This window comes from Solea senegalensis, linkage group LG7 (assembly GCF_019176455.1).
Source record: "Solea senegalensis isolate Sse05_10M linkage group LG7, IFAPA_SoseM_1, whole genome shotgun sequence".
Taxonomy (NCBI): domain Eukaryota; kingdom Metazoa; phylum Chordata; class Actinopteri; order Pleuronectiformes; family Soleidae; genus Solea; species Solea senegalensis.
Window position 1 is genome coordinate 16,933,249 of NC_058027.1, and position 26,318 is coordinate 16,959,566.

The 26,318-nt window shown below is 37.7% G+C and overlaps 1 protein-coding gene across 2 annotated transcripts in view; it reads left to right on the forward strand.

Annotated features, from left to right (window-relative positions):
• Positions 1–2,373: 2,373 nt before the first annotated feature.
• The window catches only part of cep89 (centrosomal protein 89), a 37,793-nt gene continuing 13,848 nt past the window's right edge, over positions 2,374–26,318 (forward strand). The window contains exons 1-16 of one of the 2 annotated variants that reach the window (XM_044029460.1): positions 2,374–2,634; positions 3,772–3,878; positions 4,669–4,815; positions 5,320–5,512; positions 7,634–7,709; positions 8,175–8,270; positions 9,336–9,563; positions 10,130–10,281; positions 11,579–11,629; positions 12,538–12,621; positions 13,590–13,693; positions 15,277–15,392; positions 15,567–15,747; positions 16,962–17,129; positions 18,580–18,721; positions 21,850–21,939. In XM_044029460.1, coding sequence (XP_043885395.1) covers positions 2,596–2,634; positions 3,772–3,878; positions 4,669–4,815; positions 5,320–5,512; positions 7,634–7,709; positions 8,175–8,270; positions 9,336–9,563; positions 10,130–10,281; positions 11,579–11,629; positions 12,538–12,621; positions 13,590–13,693; positions 15,277–15,392; positions 15,567–15,747; positions 16,962–17,129; positions 18,580–18,721; positions 21,850–21,939 — 1,974 coding nt within the window. In that variant the 5' untranslated portion in view covers positions 2,374–2,595. The remainder of the gene's footprint in view (positions 2,635–3,771; positions 3,879–4,668; positions 4,816–5,319; positions 5,513–7,633; positions 7,710–8,174; positions 8,271–9,335; positions 9,564–10,129; positions 10,282–11,578; positions 11,630–12,537; positions 12,622–13,589; positions 13,694–15,276; positions 15,393–15,566; positions 15,748–16,961; positions 17,130–18,579; positions 18,722–21,849; positions 21,940–26,318) is intronic. The other variant, XM_044029461.1, reaches the window with a different exon arrangement.

The following is a 26,318-nucleotide window of genomic DNA, read 5'->3' on the forward strand; positions in this document are numbered from 1 at the left end:
GGTACATGTTTCATACTGTATTTGCTAACGATTTGGTCATTGCCGCTCCGTTTGTGGCAATCAATGAATGCTGATCAGTTTTGGGGATTGAGAGACATGTCGCATTTTCTGGATCTTATCTTGTTGCAGTACTGTATTCTACAGCAATGATTAAGGGAAAACAAATATTGTGCTGATGTGTTTTGCAATATTCTATTAGCTGCTAAAATTTTATATATTTATATATCTATATATATATATATCTATATGTATGTATATGTATATATATATTTATATACATATATATCTATATATATATGTAGATATATATATATATATATATATATCTACATATGTATATATAGATATATATACACCATGGTTCTGTTATGTTATTGTCACTTTTTATTTGTGAGACAGCCTTTGAGGATTGTTATTTCTGTTGCCTGTTGGAACTCTTAACTAAATGGACATGTTGGTATTTTAGTTTTGCTTAATATACCAGTTATGCCACCGACTAAACTGACTAAATGTGTCTGTTAAGCCAGTTAGTACCATTGACTGTACCACTCTGACTTATCATAATCTCTTGTGGCCACACCCATCGGTGCTGAGGCTGTCTGGCAGTTTGTCCAAGAAGAAGAAGAAGAAGAAGAGCATAAGCTGTGTGTCTTTTGGTAATGTGAATGTTCATGTAGTTAGAAGTAATTTCTTCTCCAGAAGGGATAGAATGTGGGCAGACTGATGACATTCCTGCATTGAACTTAAGACAGCCGGTCACCCAGCAGTGACTTGGATCAAAGCCCGCTGTCAATTCAAAACTGACACTGTGCAGTGTTGGACTTTCTGTTTATCTACAAAGTAGATTCTTACACACATTTGATAATCAAATTATTTATGTAATTAAAAAGAAAATTCATACGGAAATATGTATTTACTTGTATGTTGTAGGTGTCAGTACTAGATTGTGAATGGTCAAGTTGTGAAATTTTGCACGTTAGATTTCCTGATGGGCTTCTTTAAGGAATGTATTTAACTAGCATCGCTTAGTCCTTTTGGTGAGGTTATATTCTTAAACGTTGTGTCTTTGTAAAGATATTTTAAATGTTTTTTTTAAGAGTAACACTGAGAAAATGTAACAATCTTTACTGTTTACTTTACATGGTGTCTTAAGTGCCATTTATACGAAGTCGTGAAGGAAAGTGTTAAACCAGAATGTGCAGTCATTGATTCATTAGTATGTGCCAACTAAATGTGCTTACAGAGGCAGATATACTATACTTTGCATTCATTTCACAGTGCATACTGATCCTAAATGCCTTGGTGTGTATGGTGTCAGGTTGGATTCAGGTTGCCTTTGCTTCTTTACCTGTCCACTGTGCTGCATATGTGGTAAAAATACTTTGTCGGTAAGTCTTTGTGTCCAAAATGTGTAAAATCTTATGTCAATAAAATGGGGACAAAACCAGTTTCCTTGATTTTATGTATTAAATTACATTACATGTCATTTAGCAGATGCTTTTATCCAAAGCGACTTACAATGGAATTGAGTACAGTCAGTGAGGGGTGGAATCGTACTTGCGACCATTGCGACCACGATGTTTTTCGCACATAGGGTACCGGTCTTAACCACTGCGTACCGGTCTTAACCACTGCGCCACTCCCCCCCATAATAATAATATAATAAAATTATTATTATTATTCAATAAACTACTGGATATGTATATGTCAGTGGCCAAGCACATTGGGAATGACTGGAATGATGTTTGACCTCAGCCCTCAGTGGGACAGCACTCACCAAATCGACACTTTTTTAACCTGTGCTCATATGGCAATGTAATCCACCATCATACAGGCAGATAACAAACGCAGTGTGATTAAGTTTTACCCTTCAGGCCTTTCATACCATTCATGGCATCAGACTTTCTACAATGCCGGGATATTTGACACATGACACGTGTGGTCTGTACTTGTCGTGTGTAGAAGTGAGCACATTTTATGCACTTCACAGGACAAGTGAATAAAGAACAAGTAAATTAGTTGACTATACCAACCAAATCCATTCTCAAATGAGTAATGCTTAATAAAAACCACTGAATTTTTCAGACAAGTTACAGCCAGATGGTGGTGACTAAAACAATACATACACATATTTATCCAGCAGTTTTACCAGAGTCTCCCTGCAAAAAGAGAAAAGGAAAGATAAAGAAAGAAAGAAAGAAAGGTGGCTTGGGTTTGTCATTAAATTGAACAACACTGCCCCCTGTTGGTCAGGCAGGCTGTTGTTAGGGACACCGTTGCTAGGTGGAATATGTCACTTACTGATTGGTTCGTTTCTACTCTCTCAGCCAATCAGCGCTAATTTTATATGGACGTGCCTGCTGTCTGAAACGCGTCTAGATACGAGGAGAGCCTGCGGCGACCACCCTGTTGGCTGTAGTTAGCTTCACATTGTGTTTTAATGTTCGTTTGACAGTTAATGCGGCACTTATGACGGCGCGAATGTAAACTTTACAAATGTTTTTTTTAGATTCGCAGGATACACGGTCACCACGTCACACGCTGTTAGCTTAAACCGGAACAATAACGAGGCTCACAAACGTGCTGTTTAACACTATGTTGAAGAGACTTCAGAGGGACAGAGACAAGGAGTTTGTAAGTGTTGAGTCGTTAAGAAAACAAGTGAAGCTTTTGTCCCGCTTTTTTGTCTCACGTCAACAAAAAACAACTAAAGCTAAAGTTTGTTTACGACAGTTCAGTCACGTTTACAGCTCTTGTGGTGTGTGGAATTAGTATTGTTGACCGAAAAAGTGGCTAATCCGGTATCCACTCATCTATTAACTACTTTATATATACTTTCAGTGAATTATATGTGTGTATGTATTTGTGTATACACATATTATCGCGCAGCATTCTTTGTTTGACCTTAAACATCATGGCTAAATACCTATTCCTACACCTAAACTTAATCCCAGCCCTAAAACCAGGTCCTAACCCCCAAAAACCTTTTTACTGCACTGACTTCTATTCATTTGGACAGCGTTATCCCTATCATTAACATAACCAATTAATGCCCTAACCTTAACCTTAACATAACCACAATTTTTGTTTTACATTGAATGCTGCTATTAAAGTATGCTTTTAATGTCGTTAGTTGACCTTGGGTGATGTATTATATATTTATTAACTTGTTTGTTTTGGGGCAAAGTAAAGTGTTCTTCAATACTATTTATGTCTCAAGTGGAAAATGTCCTCTGCTGCTGTGCAAACATGTTGGTGCATGTAATCTCTTTATTCAAATGTGTGATGATATTATTGTGTTTTCTTTGTATTTACCGTCTGTGTTTTGAGCCTGTTTTTCCTCAGTTTGGATTTAATTTATTTTATGGTCTGACCCAAACCCTGCTTTTCATCATTGTCATAAAAAACAACTCTCTGTGTGTGTTTGTGTGTACTTACTTACACAGGGCTGTTTCTGGCATAAAGACTGGCCTTGTCAGGAACAGTAGTCCTCATGGAGACCAAAACCTGTTCTTAATGAGGCAGAACCTTATTTTTGAGGAACTGGTAACATTTAGGGCTAAGATTTGAATTGTAGTCAGGTTAAGGTTGGGCATTAACTGGTTATGGTTGAATGTCAGAAATAAGGCTGTGGTTGGGCTGTCCAAATATATAGATGTAAAATCAAGTTTAGCAAATTATAGTGAGTCTGTTTGTGTATGTGTGTGTGTGTGTGTTTTATGTCAGTGTAATGCTAACACTCTTCCTAACCTTCATTGTGTGTGTGTGTAGAGGCACATAGCTCCTGGTTTGATCCCTGCAGCCTCCATTGCTCCAAAGCCTGCAGTGCCTCGTACCCCACCCCCCCGCAGCCCTGACCCCTCACCTGAGAGGCCCAGGTATCTTAGTACAGTGTCCATCCATGTTTAACCTCCCAACATAATTTAATTATGTTGTTGTTCCTGAAAGTTTTTCCTGTTAAACCGTATTTGTCCCGCATGCACCATTTTACAAGTTTAAATGGAAACCAAGCATAATAATGACAAGGTTAAATTTACATCATCATTTTCAATAATGTTCTTGCAATGTTTGTGCACACAGCTTCTTTCTTTAATTTGTATTCTCAACAATGCAGTGTCTCTCATGGTTTACTTATTGGACAAATGCTGGGCAATATTGCTAACTTGTGACCTCAGTAATATAAATGTTGCTAGATAGTAACAGATTGTTGACCCATGTTTTGAAGATGATGCTTCTACCCATCACCCAAAAAAGTACTTGTAGAAATGTACAATCCTGATTTATCCCTGTAAGAAATTTCACTGTCATCATTCTCCAATGGAACGTATCTACTTAATTGATTGATCACTGGTATTATTGATCTGCTCATTACTAATAATCATCATAAATGTACTTTCTTTACAAAAACTTAATTGCGAAAGGGGTGTTTAATTTCTTTGTGGTATATACTGAGTCTGGTTTTGTTGTTACTTTGCTGTGTCTTCAACCATATTACTCAACTAGCTGAATATGAAACAATGTTTTTAAATTCCTTTAAGGAAACGTGATATCATTACATATTGTATTGCATCACTATCAACTTTAGAACAAAATGAACCAGTAGCTTGCATTTCTCATACCTTTCTGTGAAGCGAAGTCTTAAATGAATTGTGTCTTTTCGACCTACAGATCAGCCTTAGCTGCAGCCATCTTGTCTTCATCACTCACTGGACAAACATGGGCCATCCCTCTTGCCAGAACTAGGTCTCTCTCTGAGACTGACAGATCAGAGTCCTTCATATCTGAGCCAAACATCAGCACAGCACTTTACAACAGGTAAAATATGTCCATTTATTTCAAGCTATGTAACAAATTATTACTTATAATTATGTGGAGTGTCACATAAACCTCACTTGTGTTTATCATGTGTGTCCAAACAGAAAATCAGTCCCATAGACCAAAATTAATCATGGATGTTCCTTCTTCCAGAAATAGCTTTATTATATGATCACCAGCAAAATGAACAATATTATGATTTCCTTTTAGTTATTATTATTTTTTTTTTATTCTCAACAACGTATGTTTTCCCCATACCCTACATTATAATCTTGTGATAAACCTTTTATTTTCACAATTCAGTGTTGCTGAAGACACTGTGACATGTCACAAGGGATAATGATGCTCATTTAGCTGCTGATTTCATTTTCCTAGCGTAACTGAAGTATTTTGCTGTCAAAAAAATGTTAAAGTAGAAGCTCAATAGCTTGCCTTACTTTGTCCCTCTAAGAAAACAAAATTTAAATGTAAACCCTCCACTATTCAATTATTTACCCTCATTAGAGACAGATGGTCTGAAGATTTGGGGAGCCGACAACGTTTGTCCTCCTCTGACCACTCAGACAATGAGCTGGAAGACAAGGAAGATAAAGTACAGGATGAAGAGGATGGGGAGGACCACATCTACCAAACCCTGGATGGAGGGGTGACTTGTTCAATCACAGAACCTCTTTATGCTCTGCCTCTAAAATCTAAGGTATTTAAGGTTTGTGATCCTAATCTCAGTAGTTGTCACTGGAAACTAATTCATTCTCTGCTTAAATAACTGTAGACTGAAAGGGAACTTTTTAACACAATAGTTAGACTTCAACTTCTGTCGCTTATTGACCAATGACATAAGATTGCCACAGTAACTAATCATGTTATACAACAAATACAGAATATGCAGTATATGTTATAGTGGGATTAAATTCTTTGAGGTGATACAGTTCCTAGGCAACCAGAATGTCTTACTGAGACAGATTAGGTTTTTTAAAGTGGGGATGAGGTGCTAATTGTGAGTCATTATGTTCTGTGCAGTACACAGTGTTTAGTGCACTGCCTGAGGAGAACCAAAACATGATTTATGAGATGATTTGAAGGGACGGCAGATAAAACATGTTGTTGTAGAAAAAAAGCAGCAACATTCAAACTACACATAATATTTTGACAGCAATTTGAAAGTGTTACACAAACACCTGCTGCTTCGTAACTCAGCTTCTGCGGGTAGGAATATGTTGAGAAAATGTAATGTTTCATAGAAAGACTGCCAGATAGCGTGGTAAACACAAACAGTATTTACTAAATATAAATGACTGAGCTTCCTTTATGTGGCTCTGACACTTTTATTTTGTGCTGTCCAAGCGTTCCAAGTGTTCTGATCACTGTCTAATGTACAGTACATGACACACTACCTCTTTCTTTATAGTCTGACAGTCAGACGATCTACTTTAAACACGGTGTATTCTGAATGTGTGTTCTGAGGGAAGATAACGACAGAATGTAACACATTTTTTACATAGTTTAGTTTGTGATGTCTCTGAAACGTATTGTGATAGCAGTTATACCCACTGGGAGGCACAGTTGTACACAGAATAAAGATACAGTGTACTTACAGAGGTGTGTACTGTAAAAACATATCTGTATCCTTGCTGTTGAACTAAGTAGTCATTTTAAGCACTTACAATATTGACATATGCTTTCAGTCACTGTTGGTGGAGATTTACTTTTACTGTTGTCATTTGTCATTGCAGGTTTTCTGTTTTTGGCTTAAATGTCTTGCATTGCTGTAAAATACAATTTTGCAGTGTTTGCCACCAATGATTCAACAATTCTGATGTTGACAATTCAGGTTTATTCCAGGCCTGTAAGCTACCTTTAAAGCTCCCTTTTGTAATTGTGATTTATTTTAGTTACTGACTATAAAGTGCACTTTTTTCCACCAGCCAACTGAAATGTTTTCCTTTTCTTACTTATTGTCAATGATTTCCCCATGGTCTGAACAGTAAATGCATTTTTGTTTGGCAGGCTTCTGCTCAGTATCCCAGTCATTATAGCCAGGAGGCTGTTCTCACAGACTTGAGGGGTATTGTTCAATTCATGTTCTTGTCCTGTACCTCGAGTTACTTGCCTATAATGGCCCCAGAGGGCTTTTTTCCAGTCTTACAGTAGTCTATTCAGACTGTCTTGAAGTCTGGCTGCCTGCTGCTAAACCTCACTCAATTAGTTGGAAACATTTTAGCAACACACAGCATGATTTTCCTCTTCCTTGTACCATAATGTGTGGTGAGCAGTGAGCACACACACAAATTCACTTCTCAAGAAATACTGTATCTGACTTTGACCTGAAGAAATATACAGTACTGTAAACAGACAGTCTCTTTAATCAGATGCTGAAGGATGTGAGTGGTGGGAAACAAAAATCCATCTGCTGTGCTGGCATATTAACTAGATATTCCTTCTAATCACGACAGTTATACCTGTGTTAGACTTACAATTGTGGCCTGACATACACACTTGTTATAGCTGGTTTCTGAAACACTTTATCTAGTCATCAACTGCATTTTATTCCTTTTTTTTCATCTCTTTTGATGTTCTTTTTCAACAGCAACCCTGCTTCGCAGTGAACTCAACTCTGTGACTCACTTACATTTTTTTTAGTGTGTCAATAAATGCACAGGATTTTATAGTCCACATTTGTCAATGGCCATGAATGCAGTGGTCTCTGTAATAGCCTCCCTCAAAGGGAAACTGATAGTGTGGTGTTCACTAATCAGGTTGAAAGGAGCTACTTGTCTGTCTGATTAACTGACTGTCTGTCTGTCTGTTTGTTGTGCAGACAGAAACAACACGGCCGACTCAGATGCCTGATCGAGAAATGCCTGCTACAGATACTGACTTTAAACTAACAGGAGGTGGGTGCACAAACTGGTATAGACAAAAGTATATAAATCCAAACAAGTGTGTAAACACAGTAGTGTTTAACTAATAAGTCATGCTGTAGTGACGATCAAATTTTGAAGTTGTTGTGATACTTCTATCTTGGAAGATAGCGGATAGCAATTTAGATTAATTAAAGAAAGATGTGCATGCTCATTTAGAATCCATCAGGCGCAGCTACAACATATGACTGCTCTGCCTGTGGTGAAGGAAGGAAAGAGACACAGGTCTTGTTCAGATAACATGGTGTTTAGTCACAACCGCAATGCTGATTTAGCTCATTAGAATTTAATGGAAATCATTATCACTATTGTATATTAGCTAAGCCAAGAGGAAAGAAACTACAACAAGGCAGGTCATGGCAAAAAGGGGTTATATAAACCATGCTGTCCTCTGCAATTGTATTCACTCACTGATGGTACAATGATCTTATTACACAGATTTCACAGAGGAAGCCAGCAACCAGTTTCCTGAGACCAGCTCCTCTAAGAAGAAAGTCTTTAAGAGCTCTGGCAGGCGCAAACAAGATTTACCACGTATGTTCTACAGCTGCCTGCTGTTTTTTTTTTTTCATTTTGCTGAATATTTAATTAATTTTTGTGTCATTTGTTAAGTACTGTATATATGTCATTTAGAAGCTAGGCATCCTTTTAGATGTAGAAATATCCTATACAGATATTATCTATGATTCATTTCCACCCTCATACGACTGTTGTTGGATTACACCTTTACACACTAAACATTGCTCTGCCCTTTCTCTTTATTTGCTCACTGTCATGTCAGCAAGGATTGGCTCCAGTGAGTGGTGAATAAAGCAGTAGACAATGAATGAATTAAGTTTCACTTCAACACTCAATGCACAATAGACTTTAAACATGATGTAGCATTGCCAGATAAGATTCTATCAAAAATCATAACTCCTCTTTATTCAAAAGCAGGGAGAAATTAGTCACATTTCAGAATCTTTCATTGACATACATTCCAAACCCTGGGTCAGGTGTTGTTTGTAATTTGCATTTTTTCATATTGCAATTTTGAGTTGAGGGGACAGCCATGGATAATTGGTAGATCGGATCATCTTTGTGGGTTCAATCCCTGGCTCCTCTAGTCTACATGCTGACATATCCCTGGGCAAGACACATAAACCTAAATTGCTCCTGACGGTAGTGCTGGTAGCTTTATGCGTGGGTATGATAGTGCTACACATTGATGTGCTGTATGAATGTTTGAGCGAATGGGTGAATGGCAAAAAACAGATTTGAGTGGTCACCAAGACACGGCTATATACTGTATAATACTGACCAATAACCATTTGAAAAAGCTCAATTGTTCAGCCCCACTCAAAACTGCTATAGTCTCCACAAGATTGAATGTATTGTCTTTTGTCTTTTCCACATTCTTTTAAACTCTCCCCTTCTGTTCTACTCTTGTGATCGCAATCATTGTTTTTTGGTTTCTGCCATTTGATTTCTGTGTCTGTGTAAAATTGTTGATGCTTGTTGATGCTGCAGTTCCAAAAATGGGCTTTATTTGTGTAACTGCCAAATGAATCCTTCAATTTAGAATATATAAATTTACTGTGTTTCACTTTAATATTTCAGCTGTGCCAGCCATCCTAAACACAGACGTCCCCAGTCAAGCCAAAAACCAAAAACACCCCACCCAGCTGTCTCCAAAGCCCAACATGCACAGTGAGGTGCAGAGGGAGGCGGTGCTGCCAAAGAAAACTAGAATGGCAGAGGAACAAAAGCTATTGGAGGAGAGACTGCAGCGCCTGGAACGGGAGATCAGTCAGAGCCAAGCTTTTTCAACCCCGAGGTCATCTGCAGGTAGAGTGAAGGAACCCACTGGAGACACACACACACAGAGAAAGAGAAGTGACAGAGTGAAGGAAAGCGTAACAGAGGAAAAGGGATGAAAGAAAGGAAAAAGATAGAGAGGAAATGAAGCAGTGAGCCACAGCAGATAGATGCATGTGTTGGCGTGAAAGGAAGGAGCTGGAGATGGTTCAGATGGCTCTGATCCTTTATCTCCTCAACCTTTCCTTAGCATGATGAGATGAAGAGCAATGAAAAGAAACCGTGAAGTGTGGAAAATCAAAAAGAGTTCAAAAGTTGAGAGAACATTGACAGTCTAAATCTCTAGCAGGTTGGCTTGGAGGTTTATAACTATGACCTCCTGGTGGGCAGGAGAAAGCAGTATGGAAACATGTACAGTACACTGTAGTAGTCTATATTTTAAGTTTTCACCATCTCATTATTCTTCTATTATATCGTTATTATGAGTTTTATTTCACATGTAGTGCACAGTGCTTGTTTTTCCCATGGCCCATGAACTGCTCACAATTAGAGAATTCCATAATGTCTGAAAAATATTCATAGCTTTTAATGTACGGTTCTTGCAGGCAGCCAGGCAGAGATGCAGAATTTGAGGCAACATGCTCAGGAGCTGGTGGATGAAAATGATGCCCTCAAACTGACAGTTCACCGTCTGAATGTGGAGCTGAGCCGCTACCAAACCTGCTTCAGGCCATTGTCCAAACAAGAGGTATGACAAGATACAAGATCATACCTTGTCAATGACTTTGAATATACAGAATGTATTCGGCCTTTTCTGTGTAAACCCACTCCAGACACTGTGGAATAGGCTTCACAAAAAATCTGAAGAAGAGCCTGTAGTGTCAGGCAATTGCACCAGGAACCTTTGTACTTGTCTGTCAATTTGTCTCACCCTATCTCAAGTTGCCAAAATTAAATTAAACCAGGTGTATGAGATCTCCTGCTCTGTCCTGCAGTGTACTCCCATCGCCCGTCAAATTTAATCTTATATCCTGTGAATAGAACATCATGTTCATTTTCTACTTTCAAAACTAAGAATACAGTTCTTTATCGCTAAGCCTTGAAGATAGAAATCTGCCTTTGAACCAGAGCCCTGCTGAGTGAGTTAAGGCTCTTTTTCCCTTGTCCCTCCATCTGATATGTTGGACTAAAGGAGTTTCTTGTTCCTGTCTTTGAATGTCTGTCCATGCTGGGCATTGTGCACTGTGCTGCTGAATTTTTTTTTTCCAGCCTGTGGTTTTATTCATGGCCACCACATGCTGTGTCTTCACACCAGGAGATCCACTGTTCCCATCATTATCAGTTTGCTTCATATGTATGTAGCTGCATGGCTGTACTCGCCCTCATCACTGCCTGCTGAAAAATGTGACTGGTGAAATGAGAAAGATAAAGGAGCACAATTAGGAAGCAGTAACTGTGGAATATTTAAATAATAACAGATTGAAATGTACATTGGTTTAATTAGCTAAAATGGAAGAAGAAGAGTGAAGATAATAGCTTTCTTTTGATTCCACATGTGTTTCCTTTATATGGAAATGTAAAGTTGTGTACAAAAGAACTGTACTGTAAAGTCTTTATATGGAGTATATGGCTTGTAACATGCAAGACTTAAACCTGGTGGATCTGTCATATTTTATGATAGTAGGGCTGGAAGATATATAAATGGATACATATACATGTAAATGAAAGTGGAATAAACGAGTTAATTCTGGTTTTAAACTTTTTGGACAGAGAACATCATACACATTTTACAAAACTGAGGCAAAACGTCCAACACAATAATATGTGTAATGGCTTGTGTTCTGATATAGCCACATATAGAAACTGTGACATTACATTATGTGTTGTTTTTGAGTTATTGCCCTGCCTTATGTCAAGAACAACTTTTTACAAAATGTACATTATGTAAACCCTTGCTATGATGATGATGATGATGGACTAACTGCTGACTGATTGTCTTGTCTGTCTCGTTTCGGTTTGTGTCGGTTTGTCTATTCAACATTTAGAGCTCCAAAATCAGTGGCCTACCACAGACTGGTACTCCTCCTCCCTGGCTGGTGAGTAAATGTTATTAATGACATTGTATCAATATGTTTAACAGGATTGTTTATGTAATTTTTAATGTTACTCAAATATGTGTAATAATTTGCACACAGAGATAAGTATGCTTTATCACCTAAATGACCAAATCAGCATGCCTGGTAGAATTACAATAATTTAGACAAAATGACTCAAGTTCAGGACTCCACCAAGGCACGGGTTGAATCACGGGTAGTTTTATTACTTTAGAGGTCAGTTCAATAAAACAGAGCTATTTCAGACAAAGGTCTAAATCGTAAATAACAAAACCGAGTCATACACTAGAAAACGCGATCACAAGGTAAACTGCTGGAACTCTTACTGAAAACACAGAAAGATGCTCTGGCACTCGTTAACTAAAACACACAGCTTAATTACACAAGTAAGAATGGTTAACAAGAAACAGGTGTGGCTAATTAGGGCGGGGCAGATGACTAGCACAGGTGGAGGAAGACGGATAGGAAGACACAAGAGGGCAGGAAGTGAAGTGACCTGAAAAGAGAGACAACACGCACTCATTTTCTACCGCCTGATCCTCCACATGAGGGTCGCTGGTGCCAATCCCAGCTGACATACTGTAGGGTGAAAGGCGGTGTACACCCTGGACAGGTCGCCAGTCCATCTACGGTCAATTCCGAAAGTCAAATTTGCCTAATCCCCAAATGCACAGAATTCTCAGAAAACACAACATAACTCAATCATAAGTAGTGACTGGTAGATTTCGGGCTGAAGAGAAAATAAAACTCAAGCTAGTTTGCACTTGGAGTGGTTTTACTTAACAAAGACTGGTGAGCTGAAATGCATTTCCCTGCCTTAAGTTACCTTAAGTTGTGTATAACAGGAGTGACGTTTTTACCTAATTTTATGCCATGTTCTTTTTTTATAGCTTGACATTAAGTATTTGTCTCCACTGCTGCTGGCCTATGACGATAGAATGACTGAGAAAGATATTCTTCTGCAAACCATGGAGGTAAAGTGTCTTTGACTGATTGTCTGCGTTTGTGTGTGTGTGTGAGTTTCTACTTATTACCCCCTCAATCATCTGTCACATCAACCTGCATGAGAATGTTAAATGGGCTGTGTTATCAGAGCCATGAGCAGCAGTTCAATCTGCATTTAATGTGCTGCCTTCCGTATATACAACCCATGGGATGAAAACCTGCAATACGCTTGGGAGGTGAAAAAAGGAGACGCATTATAAGTGGTATATAGTGCTGGTATATGAATGATATTTTAACTGATTCTGACTCGCAGTCAGTGTCTTGGAAATAAAAAAAGCAAATAGTGTAAATAAAAAGTGTGTGTGTGTGTGTATATGTATGTATATAGATATATGTTGAACTTTGGTTATTGCTTTTGCCGTAGTTCGTATATTTTTTAAGGGTAATGATTTAACTTGTGAATAATGCATAGTGACAATTTCACAGAAAAACAAAAAGGCTTTGTTGTTGTATGTGTTGCAAGGTGGTTACTGTAAATGTGGAAGAGTAATTAAGTTTTACTTTATTTTTCCATCTTCAAGCACAGACTATTAGCTTGTTTTAAAAAAGAAAACAAATTTTTATTGCATCTGTCAATGAATAAAAGGAAAATATATGAGATGGTGAAGAAATTATAAAACCTTAAACCTAATAACTTGTTACCCTCTGTCCCTTCCCTCTTTCGTTGATGTCATTAAAAAAAGAAATTTTGCCACATTTTGCGTGCAAGGAGAAAATCCAGTTACACCATGAGGTGTAAAGTAACAGTTCTACTGGAGGTGTAGCACAGCAGCATAGGAGTTCCAAGCCTTAGTCACTGTCTCTGGATGGCAAATCATTATAGAAACTCCTAATCCTTGCAGAGGGGTGGCATCTGCTCGCAGTTTCAGTCATGTTACCTTGCATTATTATTAAATCCTGAGGTCATTATGTTTTTACTTTTGTTTACTTTTCACAGGAAGAGGTGAAGAGGTTGCAAGTTCGTGTGGAGGAGGTTGTCAAAGAAAATGAGAGACTTCATGATGAAATGGTGAAGACTGGAGGTGTCACTCAGAAGGACTGGTGAGAAGGAATTCTGTGCCTGTGTGTGCATTATGTCTTTGAGGGTCCTCACTATGATGACATGTTTGAATTATCTTTCAGTTATGGTAAGGGTTAGAACATCCATTCATTTGAGATGGTTAGGGTTATGTATGGATATTTATACATATAGTAAGTGCATAAATATTGCATTTTGCCTAAAGGTGTCCTCACAAATGATCATAAACGATATTCTCTTTGTAGCTGCTGCTAGCGTCTTCTGTGTTACAAAAAGCTGTGAAATAATACATTAAAATTAGCAATTTTCTTTTCTACTCCTTTATTGTCCACCACTACGTTCTCATTCTAATTCTCCCCTCCAGCATGTAATATTGCTGACACTTACAGGGTCACATTATCTACTTAAATAATGAAGCTCTCTGGTACCTCAGATAATTGCACTCACTTTTACATGACACAGCTGCAGTTAGAGACGGGGTGTGAATGGAAAGTGCTTTGTCTTATGAACTAACCAATATAAAGGCTTTTTAACTGCATTTTATGCTGCCTTGTGATTCCTTAAAGTAGGCTTTGCTTTTGTCCTCAGTTCTGGGTCATTCACCTGAAGTAATTTAGATGGACTTTAATTTTGTATGGCATGCATATTCTAAAGTAAAGTGTATACTTTTTCAAAAAAAGATATAAAACTTTTTTGTATGAATTAAAACAGTGATATTTTTTACATTTTAATATTATTCCCTGCTTACATCTAGCATTTGTCTGTAATGGAAATTAATACAATCCTCATTTACTCCGGGGTAAACATTTTTTACACCAAAACTAGAGGTTATATGCAGGTTTTTAAACTAATTTATATTACCAATGCTTGGAGCTGAAGTCAGGGAATAAAAATGCAGGGTCATTTGAACCTGGAGTGAATGCCAATTGTTTATATTCCCATTGCAGACAAAAGCCAGATATTAGTTTGTGTTTTTTCTATTTCCTCTGCATAATCTCCATCTTTTCTGGCATGACATTGTGATGCTCACGTATCTAAGTAATCAGTAATCTAAATTTCTTCAGTTTGACAGAGGGACTAAAGAGAAAGATATAGAATTGAACTGTAATAAAGTCGATGCAAGTGGCAACTGGTAATGATGTCACCCATCAGAATCTGAACTCCTGTTCAGATTCTTTGCAACCAGTTGTCAATCACACCACACTTGAACAACAATTTTTCTCCAAATGGAAATGTAATGCACAAACCTGACTCCATATTGTATTGAAGGGGACATAACATTAGCACAAAACCATTACCCCGAAGCCATTATCACGTCAGGAAATGTACTATTACTGAAAAAGGCAAATCGAGAGAGACTTGATTTTCCCATAGACTTCCATTCAAAGAGACTTGTTTTTTTGCAACCACCGGATTCAAGTGCTGTCAATGGTGTTTTCTTCTGTTGGTTGTTTATGGTGCACTTGTGGTATTGAATATGACTCAGCAAAGGAAACCACAGAAAGGCCAATTCCTCTGCTTACAGTCTGTTGCCTTTTTTAAGTGTTTAATTTAAAAATTTGACAAAAAAAGTTTACATAATCTCTCTCATTCTCTCTTCCTGCAGTCATCAACTACAGCAACAGGCCTTTTTAGTTTTGCAAGAGAATCAGGTTTTGATTGATCAACTTGAGGCTCAGCACGTCAAGACCAAGGCCAACCACAGCAGACACCACTCTGAAGGTACAGTATAAATGAAAGTGCTGTTACAAGTAAAAATCCTGTTTGAGTAAAAGTTCAGGATTCTACTCTTTCACTACGGTCTTATGTCCTTCCTCTGTATTGCTCTGCCTTTATTGAATTGAGTCTGTTTATTATCTTCAATTCTCCACTCTCTCCCTTTCTTTGTCCACACAGTGTCCAAGGTGTCTAAGCAACTGATGTTGCTGGAGGCAGAAAATGAGCGTTTGCAGGAGGACCTGGAAGAAAGCAGGACGGTGGTGCAGAAAAACACAAAGCAGGTCCAAGTTCTGCAGGCCCGCCTGAAGGAAGCTGTCACCAGGGATGAGCATTGCAGCATTACTGGGAAACTGAAAGGGTAATATGAATAAATCAGTATTAGCAGCTGCTCTGCGCTTGAGTGTGGGTACATTTCGTTTGAAACAAGAACTATAAACAATTACCCAACAGTTTGTAATAATGACACACACTCTCTCTTGCTGTTGATGTTTGGAAATGCAACATAGTTCTCACTGCATCTATCAAATAGGTTTGACAAGACTTTGCCTAATAGCACATAGAGCAACAACAAGACATACAACATACAACAAATGCACTAATTTAAAGTTGATTGGAGGGAACTTGCGCAAGAAGGTCTTAAATTATTATTAATTATTGATACAAATTAGCAAGAGCAGTAATGCAATTCTGCAGGATTAGTCACTTTTTTACCTTAATATTACCACTTCAAAATAACTTTGATGGGTCACGGACGTGTAATAGTCCCCGTTTAGGCATAATAACTCATAAGACAAAGACATCATTTTGTTCTTGCAAACAGACATGACATCAGTATTCATCTGATCTTACATGTATGTCAGGGGTGTCAAACTGGTGGCCCGGGGGCCACATGTGACCCTCCCACCACTGTGCGAGTTGATGGAATAGAGACAGAATATAAGACTAAATGTATTTGCCAGCAATATTTTTATAATAGTAATAAGACAGTCGTTTGTAATCATTGCTTTATTAAATGTGTTACACTCAACATGAAATTATATATTTAAGCTGTTTTAATCACAGTTATCCTCGTCATTATTTGCTAAATTTTCTATTTAATTCTCCGTTTTTGTGCATCATAAATGTGTTTATATTGTGAATCATTTTATATCGAAACAAGCACTTTTACTTTGCAATTCTGTCTAATATCATCATGCCCACGGGCTACTAAATAGTTGTTTTTTCCCTGAGTCACTCAGATTGGATGTTAATGCCAGGTCTTGATGGGGCCCATTGGGAGAATGATGTTTCTTTCACTTCCACTCGGCTCTTTGCAAGTTTATTTAGCAAAAAGGAACGCTATGAGAAGTGTGTAAACTGATGATCGACTGAGCAGAGGGTCAGTTAAAAGGAATACGAAATCATCAATTGTCAAATAAAATTTTTGTTTGCTACTGTGACAGCACATCCAACAAAATGTACATAGTGTTGCTTACATATCGACAAATCTCTGTATATTGCTACATATACAGTGACTTGATACATCATGTCAAAAAGTGTTCAAGTTTTTTTTAATCTGGTCTTGACACTCAGGCAGCTGGAGCAGCTGGTGAACAGGAACAAGATTGAGATGGACGAGCTGCATCTCAGAGTGTCCAGTCTGCTGGAAGAGAACAGGAGTCTGGCTCTGGACAAAGCCAATCTGACTGCTGATGTAAAGAGACTGGAGGCTGATCTTAAGCTCAGCAGACAAGCCAACTGGTACTAAATATTCAATATTCTCTTTGTCTGCTTTCGTCTCACACATGAACGATGATGGATGCCACAGTGATCATTGATTTTGCCATCTTAAAGATGTGTTTGGTCAGTGAAGTTATCGCAGAGTCATATTGCAATCTAACTTAATTCAGACAATTCTTGATACATGAGTTAGAACAAATCAGGTTATAAAGCTGAAGCAGTATGTTTGCAAAGCTGAGCAGGTAGCCACTATCACCACACCTGCATGTGTGTGTGTGTGTGTGTGTGTGTGTGTGTGTGTGTGTGTGTGTGTACGGGAAAGGGAGTAGAAGGTCATCAGTTTGATCCCTAGACACACTGGATAAATGTGTGTGAGGAAAGTTAAAGAGCAGTGTTCCTCCAGCATTAATACCACTGTTGTTGCCCTTGAGTATGATCTTTAAACCCTGGCTGCTCCAACTGAACAGGCTGTGGTTGTACTGGCAATCCCTGCGAGAGTGCACACAATATGATTTCAGGGCTTTCTTGAACGAGCGAACACTGTTGTCGGTAAACTCCTCATTACAAATGAAGTTCAAGGATATAGTATTAATGTTATTGTTGTGTAAATAAAATGTATGGCCACATCAGTATTGGTCAAGCTAATATTATCTGCCCTATTTTTAAAAGTGTTTTTCTCATTAAAAAAAACGTTTTAAACACAATTATGCAATGTATTGATATGTGTTAAATGTGTTGACTAGATGAAGCCTAGTTAAATAGACACTGTCCCACGTATTCTCAGATTGGTTTGTGGTTCTTTATGTTTTAATGTACTGTAATTGATGTAATTGATTTCATCGTGTTTAGCGCTGAAGAATTACAATGAATGGACAAAATTACAATCAGTTTTCACCCATTGCCACCTGGTTCACCCTGGACATCACAGTCAGTCACAGGACCAACATACAGAGACAATCAACCATTCACACTCACGTCCAGTCAATTTAAGAGTCACAAATTACCCAACCTCAATCTGCATGTCGGCACATGGGGAGAACATGCAAAAAAGACCGACTGACTGTTCATACAGTAAAATACAAATACTCCCTGAAAGTCTCCCTGTGACAGGATTATTTTATGTTAAACCTTGCAGAGTCATAAGCTGAAGTCTAAGTGCAGCATTGTTAATACAATAGTTCCAGTTTCTGCAGTGCATCATTTGTCTTGTGTCGGGGTTCAAATTTGCTCAGGTCTCTGGAGCTGTACTCTGCTCCCTGCAGAGGAACTGAGATTAATGTGGACCTTCTCATTCTGAAGTGTGAAGATTGTCAGAAGGTGTTAGATTAACCAGCAGTATTTTCATCCTGCCCGCATCAATATGACACCCTCTGAAGTTACCATCCTGTTAACTCTCCTGCATGTTTCCATTGCTTTTTTTTCTTTTTGCCTACCTCACTGTCTTCCTTTCTGCTGTTTCTCCATCATCCAGGAGGGCTGATAAGAAGATGAATGAATTAAAGCAACGGAAAGAAGAGTGCACAACACAGGAAGAAAAGACTCGACATTACCTGGGAGCACTCCTCAACAAGGCTGAGCATGTTTCCAAGGAGCGTGACCAACTTTTAGACATGGTATTACTGAACAATTTTGTCCTATTTGTGGTGCACATGGTATGACTGACATCCTATGTCTAGTAATACCAGGTTGTGCATGTACACACAATTACATATGATTCCACTGACACTTCACTGTCACTGCAGGGAAATGACATACTGACAGACCAGGTATTACAAACTGTATGATAGTAGCGTCCAAACCTTGCTGACTATATGTCATGTATTGAAAACCCACATGGACTCAAATTTGCCTCAACAGAGATACCATCTTAAACCCAGCAACATCATTTCTACCTTACAACAACAGTTCGCAACTTCTTTTCATTGAGTAGTTCTTCTTTTTTTACAATTTGGCTTGTTATCATGTGGTAAATATTGAGTGAGAAAAGTATACTGCATTTCCCCATCTGTTCCTTTTCATTGTCATATATCCCCAAAAAACACTCAAAATAATAATCTAATTTATCTAATGTATGATCTCAGTTTATACTAATATTTTATTATAACCTTTGTCTTTACTCTGGTTAGTGATTGGACAGTGTTTGAGGTTGAACACCACTGGCTTTTATTTTATAAGGAAGTCTAACAACCATCTTTTGTCGGTGGTTTTCTTAGGATGTCTTCTTAGATGAACCTACAGAATTCTGCATGGGGTTTGCTAGTCCCATCTAGTAATGATTGAATGGGCCTCATGGGTGACAGCAATGTTGGATTATCAGCATAGAGGAGGAATGTAATTGTACAGTATTTTGTCATGGGTTAAATCATGGATTCAAGATCCTCAGTACTATGTCATCAGTGTAGCTGATGAATTAAAACTCTTAAGAGACACCTCTCTCTTAACTCACGGACTCAGTAGTTTATGGCCAGTTTTTACTCCACATTTACCACATGGCATACACTAACTTAAGTATGTCATAAAGTTATCCATTTTGCACACAAGTATAATAATAGAATAAAAGCTTTTTTATATTCAATAATACATTAGACTGATTCATTGGTGGGTGGAGTATAAATGTGGTTGATTGTGCAGTAATTAAGTCAAAAGGCAAATTGTCCTTTATTTCAAGGCATATGAAACACTAGCATTTGGGTGTTTTACAGGTTTCTCTCTTCCTCTCTCGTTGGCTCCTTATATGTTCCTCCTATATGTCCTCCTATATGTTATGTCTTCTGCTATCTGTTCAATTATTCCAGCCATGAATCTCACTGCTATTGAATTATTAATATGACGTAATTAAGCAAAAAACCTTTGGAAGCATTCTTCATTTTATAATAACAGATGTAGAGTCTTTGTAGAGTTGAACAATAGGTTGAGTAAATGTTTTGGAATCAGCCAGAATGTTATTTGTTTTCAGAGTTGGTGTCTCTGAGGATCCCAGCACTGAACTTTATCTATTACCAGCCGTCATTCGCTGTAAGACGATGCCTGACAGGCAATAATGAGCTGCTGCCTCAGTAAACTTGGAGCACAAGTGCACACTGAATAAAATATGCATGTTGGTAAATCTGGTCCTGACTCGTGGAGGCGTTGAAATAAAATACAGAATGCCAAATCCATGCCACATAACTTTTAGAAGGCAGTGCATTCATTCCAGTGAAAAAGTGAAATAAATATACTTTTACATCAGGTAATGCACCAAACTAACTTGATATTTTCTTGATTCTGTCTGCAAGAAGACAGTCCACAGATAATAAATCATTTCACTTAATTTTGCTTTAATGTTTGGAGAAGGAAAAAAATGATGATTACACAAACTTAGTTCGTATAGTGTTGCGTTTTACATAGTCGTTTAATATATTTTCCACAAGATGAAAGACGAGCATTTAATCATACAAAGCATATACTTGTAGAAAATGTGTGTTTGTTGCTTGGTTGCAGGGCATTGTATTGATTAACAGAAGGCTGTAACTTTTCATTAGGAAAACACGTTATTTGCTGAGAGACTTCATACCTGACTGGAATCACAACATTGCCTGGAATAAGACTTAATCATTTTTTTTACAGTTGACTGTACTTTAGAACATAATTAATGTAATATTAAGATTCACACTGGCAGTACAATGTCCCCTCTCTTACAAATATACTCTTTCATCATTCAGGCCTTTTATTTGGTCCAGCTGGCTTCTCTGCAGTGTTATTAGATGCAGTGATTCTCTCACACTCTCTCTCTCGCTCTCTCTCTCTGTCTCTGTCTGTCTGTCTGTCTGTCTCTCTCTCTCCCCCTCTCTCTCTATCTGCTGCATGTCTGGCAGAGAAATGGGAGAAAGTTTATCTGGTAAATGTTAATATATGCAGGGACATTGTGCCATAGCTAACTGTTTATAGGATAAGTGGGAGCACACTGTGTAGAAGGTCAGACTGACACCATATTAGATATAATTGGTATAAAGCAAATAAATAAAGGTTTGGGCAGAATGAGAGCAAGGTGAGCACACTGGTGTCAATGTGATTGTTTGCTGGTTGCACAGGTATTATTATTGTGGATTGAGTGTGCCCAGGAAACACTTAAATGTAAATCAAAGCCATTTCTATGTCCAAATTTCAAAGGAAAGGCTGATCAGTGGGATTTTAATTTCAGCTGACTCCACTTAGACTGTGACATTCCTCTGAAGGATAAGTGTATTTATTTTGAAATTATAGACAGATTGTTGATTGTTGAAGCACAAATGCAAAGATATTCTTACATTTTAGAGTTAGCTGTGCAGTTTTTCCACTTCATTTTATGCTGAATAACAAGGTACTTCTTTTAGTTTTGGTAATATAAGTTGGAAATCTTTTACTGAAGTCACAGTTAAAGCCCTCTTTTGATAAAGCCGTGCTGGTGTGAAACTACCTTTTAACTGCAGGACTAAGTTTTTTAAATCGAAAAACAACTTGTGAAAAGACGATTTGAATTAAAAATGTTGTACTGTAGCTCTAGAGAACAAGTTCCATCAATTTTGATTTGGTGACATGCAGTGGATGTGTTTTATGCAGAAAATTTTTGAGTAGACATATACATCATGACTATTAGTTGCTTTTGTAGTCTGCAACTTATCCTTGACACTTATTATGACTGATTGGAATAAAAGTGCATTCCATCCACCCTCCCTCAGCTCCGACATCAGTAACCCCCCATTCTCCCCCTCTACCTCTTCAGGCAGCCAGTCTTCAGCAGGAAAAGAAGAGATTCATCAACAAGATTTTGAATGGCACTGTTCGACTTGGGAAACTACAGGAGGAAGTCAAAGTAAGTTCCTTTATTCAATCTTCACTTTCTCTCAAGAATCGATCCCTCTGAAAGGCTTGATCACTGAATGATTGTGAATCTTACTCACTGACAGTGGATGTGGTTTGTCGTGGAGTGAAATGCATGGAGCAGCCACTTCCAAACTTTGGAATGCTGCGGCCCAATTTCAATTCTGGGAATTGTCTGTGGCCCATTTACACCTTGAATCACAACTATGATTAACACACAAATATTTCCCGTGCATTATCACTGTGTGATTAATTACAAACATTCCACACATTTTACACATGTAGCTCATTCACCTGGGGCAGCACCAGGTGAGATAAGTGGTAAAATTGTCGTGAGGTGTCTCATCATGCCCTGCTCTTTACTGTTGTAGTGGCTGGACTTCTGGGAAGCTGCTGCTGTGCACAAACACAGTGATCAGTTTAGTTTAGAAGCAGGCCTATACACCAGAGAGCTGGACAGTAAAGCATACTGTACATGTGTGTATATATATATATATATATATATATATATATATATATATATATATATATATATATATATATATATATATATATATATAAGTCTTACATTTTGTAGGATGCAAGAATATACGGAGCAGCCACCAGGGCTTGAATCCACTGGTTTAAAAAGGAAGTCAGTTTGAATGGAAGTCTGTGGGAAAATGAGCCTTTCTTCTCACTTGATGTGTAATGTCAGTATATCCTGATGAGACTATGGTCTTCTTCAGTAGCACATGATGTAAAGTTTGTAGTCAGTGGAAAATAGACAAGGTGTGGCACATAATATGAGTGGATACTGGTGTAGGTTTTCCAATAAAACTCTTCTAATTTGAGTGTTGGAGTCTATGACTTTCACTTGTTCCAGTGAAGTGTCCTCCATCGGTAAATCTTTTTTAGAGATTTATTTTTAACAACTGACAAACAAAACCCAAATAAATCTATCTGGATATCTTACTGTAAACTGAAACGTTGAAATAGAACTGAAATTAACATATTTTCCATCTAACATTTCTCTTTTTCACCTGACAATCTTGTACATGACCTGACATTAATATTTTTCACAATTTATTGTTATAGCTAAATGTTATTGTTATTTTCATCTAAATAACTATATCATAACAATATAATAAACAATAGTTTGGCCTGGGGTTTGTTTTTCTGTTAATGTATATTAGCACATATACAGATATTACTACATACACGTTCCACCTGTAGTTAATCAGGTAGGAAATCATTTTTATTTTCTTACAGATGCCATTAACTTTATTAATTGACTTAAATGTTTGGTTAAGCTGAAAATTCAACATGTGTTGTTGACTGTCAGCTATCGCACGCACTCTGTGAATCACTGGCATAGAGGACACATTATCCAGATGTAACTGGTATGTAACACATTATCAGTACAACTTTAGTTCAGCTGTGTACTCAACTGACCAGACAACGTCACTTTTCACTTTATCTTCATTTTACTCAGGATGACCCTCTACTCTGTTCAGTATTGATCGGCCCTCTTCACTGCACTTGATAAACCATCTGTTACGGGCCTTCACCTCTCAGAAAAGTATAAATTGATGAAATGCAGTGTCTTGCAGATTGCCATTTATCTGAGCCGACTGTCTATGAGCACTGTATCATCTACTTTTCTGTAGAGCCTCACACACGTGGCTGCACGTTAACTGTGAATACAGCTACAACATAGAGATAATGTCCATAAAGGTTTTCAGTCATCCAGGTCATTGTATCCTTAACAGTGTAGATATAGGCAACCTCGACTTGCTTGAGTTTAGCCAAAAATCCAGGTATTTAGCTTCTGTAGAGTGGATACTTATCTTGAGAGTCGTTATGTTAAACAATCCAGGTTTTTCAACCCTCTGACCAGTTTATTAGTTGCACCTGAGTCAAGGTTTGAATCAGGGTCATTGGGGGTCACCTGAGAGACACAGTCACCGGTGTTTTTCTGTGTATGAGTGTTGATCCCTCTGGGAAGAGAGCACAAGACAGCATTGTAGGTGTCTTGGGCTGCGAATCAAGCTTCACTACTTTTGTCACATTGATTAGACTTTAGGCTGGGTATCAAACTAATGTGTTGTCATTAGATATCACATTTTAATACCTAGTAGTTAATTTTATCAGCGTCAGTGTTCTAAGTCAGCATGCAATTTGACCAATATCAGGGCAGTGTTTGACTGTAACAAGAAGACGGGGACAGTTAAAATTAAAGCAATTTATCATCACATGTAATGTAACTTTTTTTATTTAACAGATGTAATAAAATTGGTATCAAAAGAAATTATGTTTGGAAATCAGTATCTGGACTCAGATACTGATTTCCAAACATAATTTCTTTTTATTCATACCATATTCATACCATATTGAAAATGTTTCATCAATACTCAGCCCTAGACTTAGGTCACCAGGCGTCTCCAAGTGCTTGTTTCAATCCTCTTTCACACCATCCATCTTCTCGGGTCAGACTGCCTACCTTCTCGTAAAGATAATGATCAGCAGCAGTGAGAGTAGCGCCACTGCGTGCGCTGTTCTCTTTGACTTTGGTCCAATGACGTTAGAGTGTCCCTGTCACGCTGCTATTTGTTATTAAAACTGTGGTCTGTAATTTGTTTCTGAAACAATTCCCGTCTCATTGGTTGAAATACTTGTCATGTCCTAAGAGACATCAATAAATAACTTTGTCTATGAAAAAGGAAAAAGAAAAAAGCAAGTCTCAAGCCAGATTTTTACAAGCGAGTCACGGTGAAATGGCAGAGAAGGTGCAGACAAAATTTCTTGTTCCACTACAGACGACCACTTCCAGTGATTTGGAGGTGGAGCTTTGACGCAAAGACTAATGTATTGGTTACATTTTGTTAATTTTGTTAGTGTAGCCGGTGACACTTAATGATACAGTTCAGTAAGAATATGGTTGTAGTATGGTAATGCAGTTTTATTTGTAACATTTTTTTAATAAATTGGTAGTATAGTGTGGTAATAAGGACATATTATTACTGTAATACTGTGTTATTTCAAAGGTATACAGGAAAGCTTGATAAACAGGATCACTATTAGCTGCTATTAGTGAAATTCCTCCTCCCTTGTGTCACACACACAATCCTTCAACGCAAGAAACTGTTACCTGGACAATTTTGCAGTTATTTCTGTATAATAACTATAGTAAGAAACAAATATAATTGTGGACAGAAATACAGAACCTGCTTCCTCCTCATCTGTTCTGTGACAAAAAACAGCATGAATTCATCTCCTTTTCAATGGAAAAAAAAGGAGCCATAATGAGCCTGTCACCATGGAAACCCTTTCTACATCTACCTACAGTGCAGTCTTGGTTTAGATATTTCTGTTGTGGTTGACAGTTGTCCTGCAGCACCTTTTGGTACAGCCTCTATTTAAATTTTATCTTCATTACACCAAAAAAGGAACTTGGCAGTAGTGTGGAAGTGTTAGTGCCTTGCCCAAGGGCCAGTGCTCTGTGTGTTGTCTATCCGTCAGCAGCCCTTGTCATTCAAGCCACAGCTGGAAAAACATGTCAGTGGTTCTATCATTCTTATTAATGTCACTATAGCAACATCCCAGTGAGAGGTGAGAGGTATGTGTTTTTTGTGTGTGAGAATCTGTGAGCGTTTCCTTCCTCATTTACTTTCCTTCTGTTGAAGGAATTTCCAGAGTTTGAAAAAACACACACAGTAGAAAGCAACATAAAACTTGCAATTAAAATGTATGGTGTTGTTTTTGATATTTTTTTTATTATAATATGTTTTTAATGATAGATAATACTTCATAATTTTATTTAAATTTAGGTCTGTCTGAGTCACTGTTGCCGTCACTTACAGTTCACTCACTGAGCATGAATAATATTGTGTTCAATTCAGTTAATCTATATTTATCAGGGGCAATGCAGTGAGACATCTCATGTACTGCACATAGAGTATATAGCAATTTGCTAGTTTGCAACTCCTGTCCCTGGCTGGGCTTTTCATAAATAAGGAATATCATGATAAAATAATAAATGATAACTGTGTTTCAGTGGTTGCCACAGAAAAGCTTGCTTTTGCTCCAGATTTATGCTTATGGCTGTGCACATGTCATCGTTCCTCTCAGTGCATCTCACAATATATTTCAAACTGAACAACGAGCAAATTAAAGAAGGCAAATATTCCAGTTTGTTCATGGACAGCAAATAATGCATAACCACCCCAGGATAAATGAACATCATTTAATTATGACAGTCTTGTCTCATCCTCAACTATATCATAACTATTTGAAAGTCTTTACTCTTTTAGACTTGAAATATGAATAACTGAAGTGTAAAATAAAGATTTTTTAATGTTATCATAAAATACAGTGTGCAGAGTTTTCATA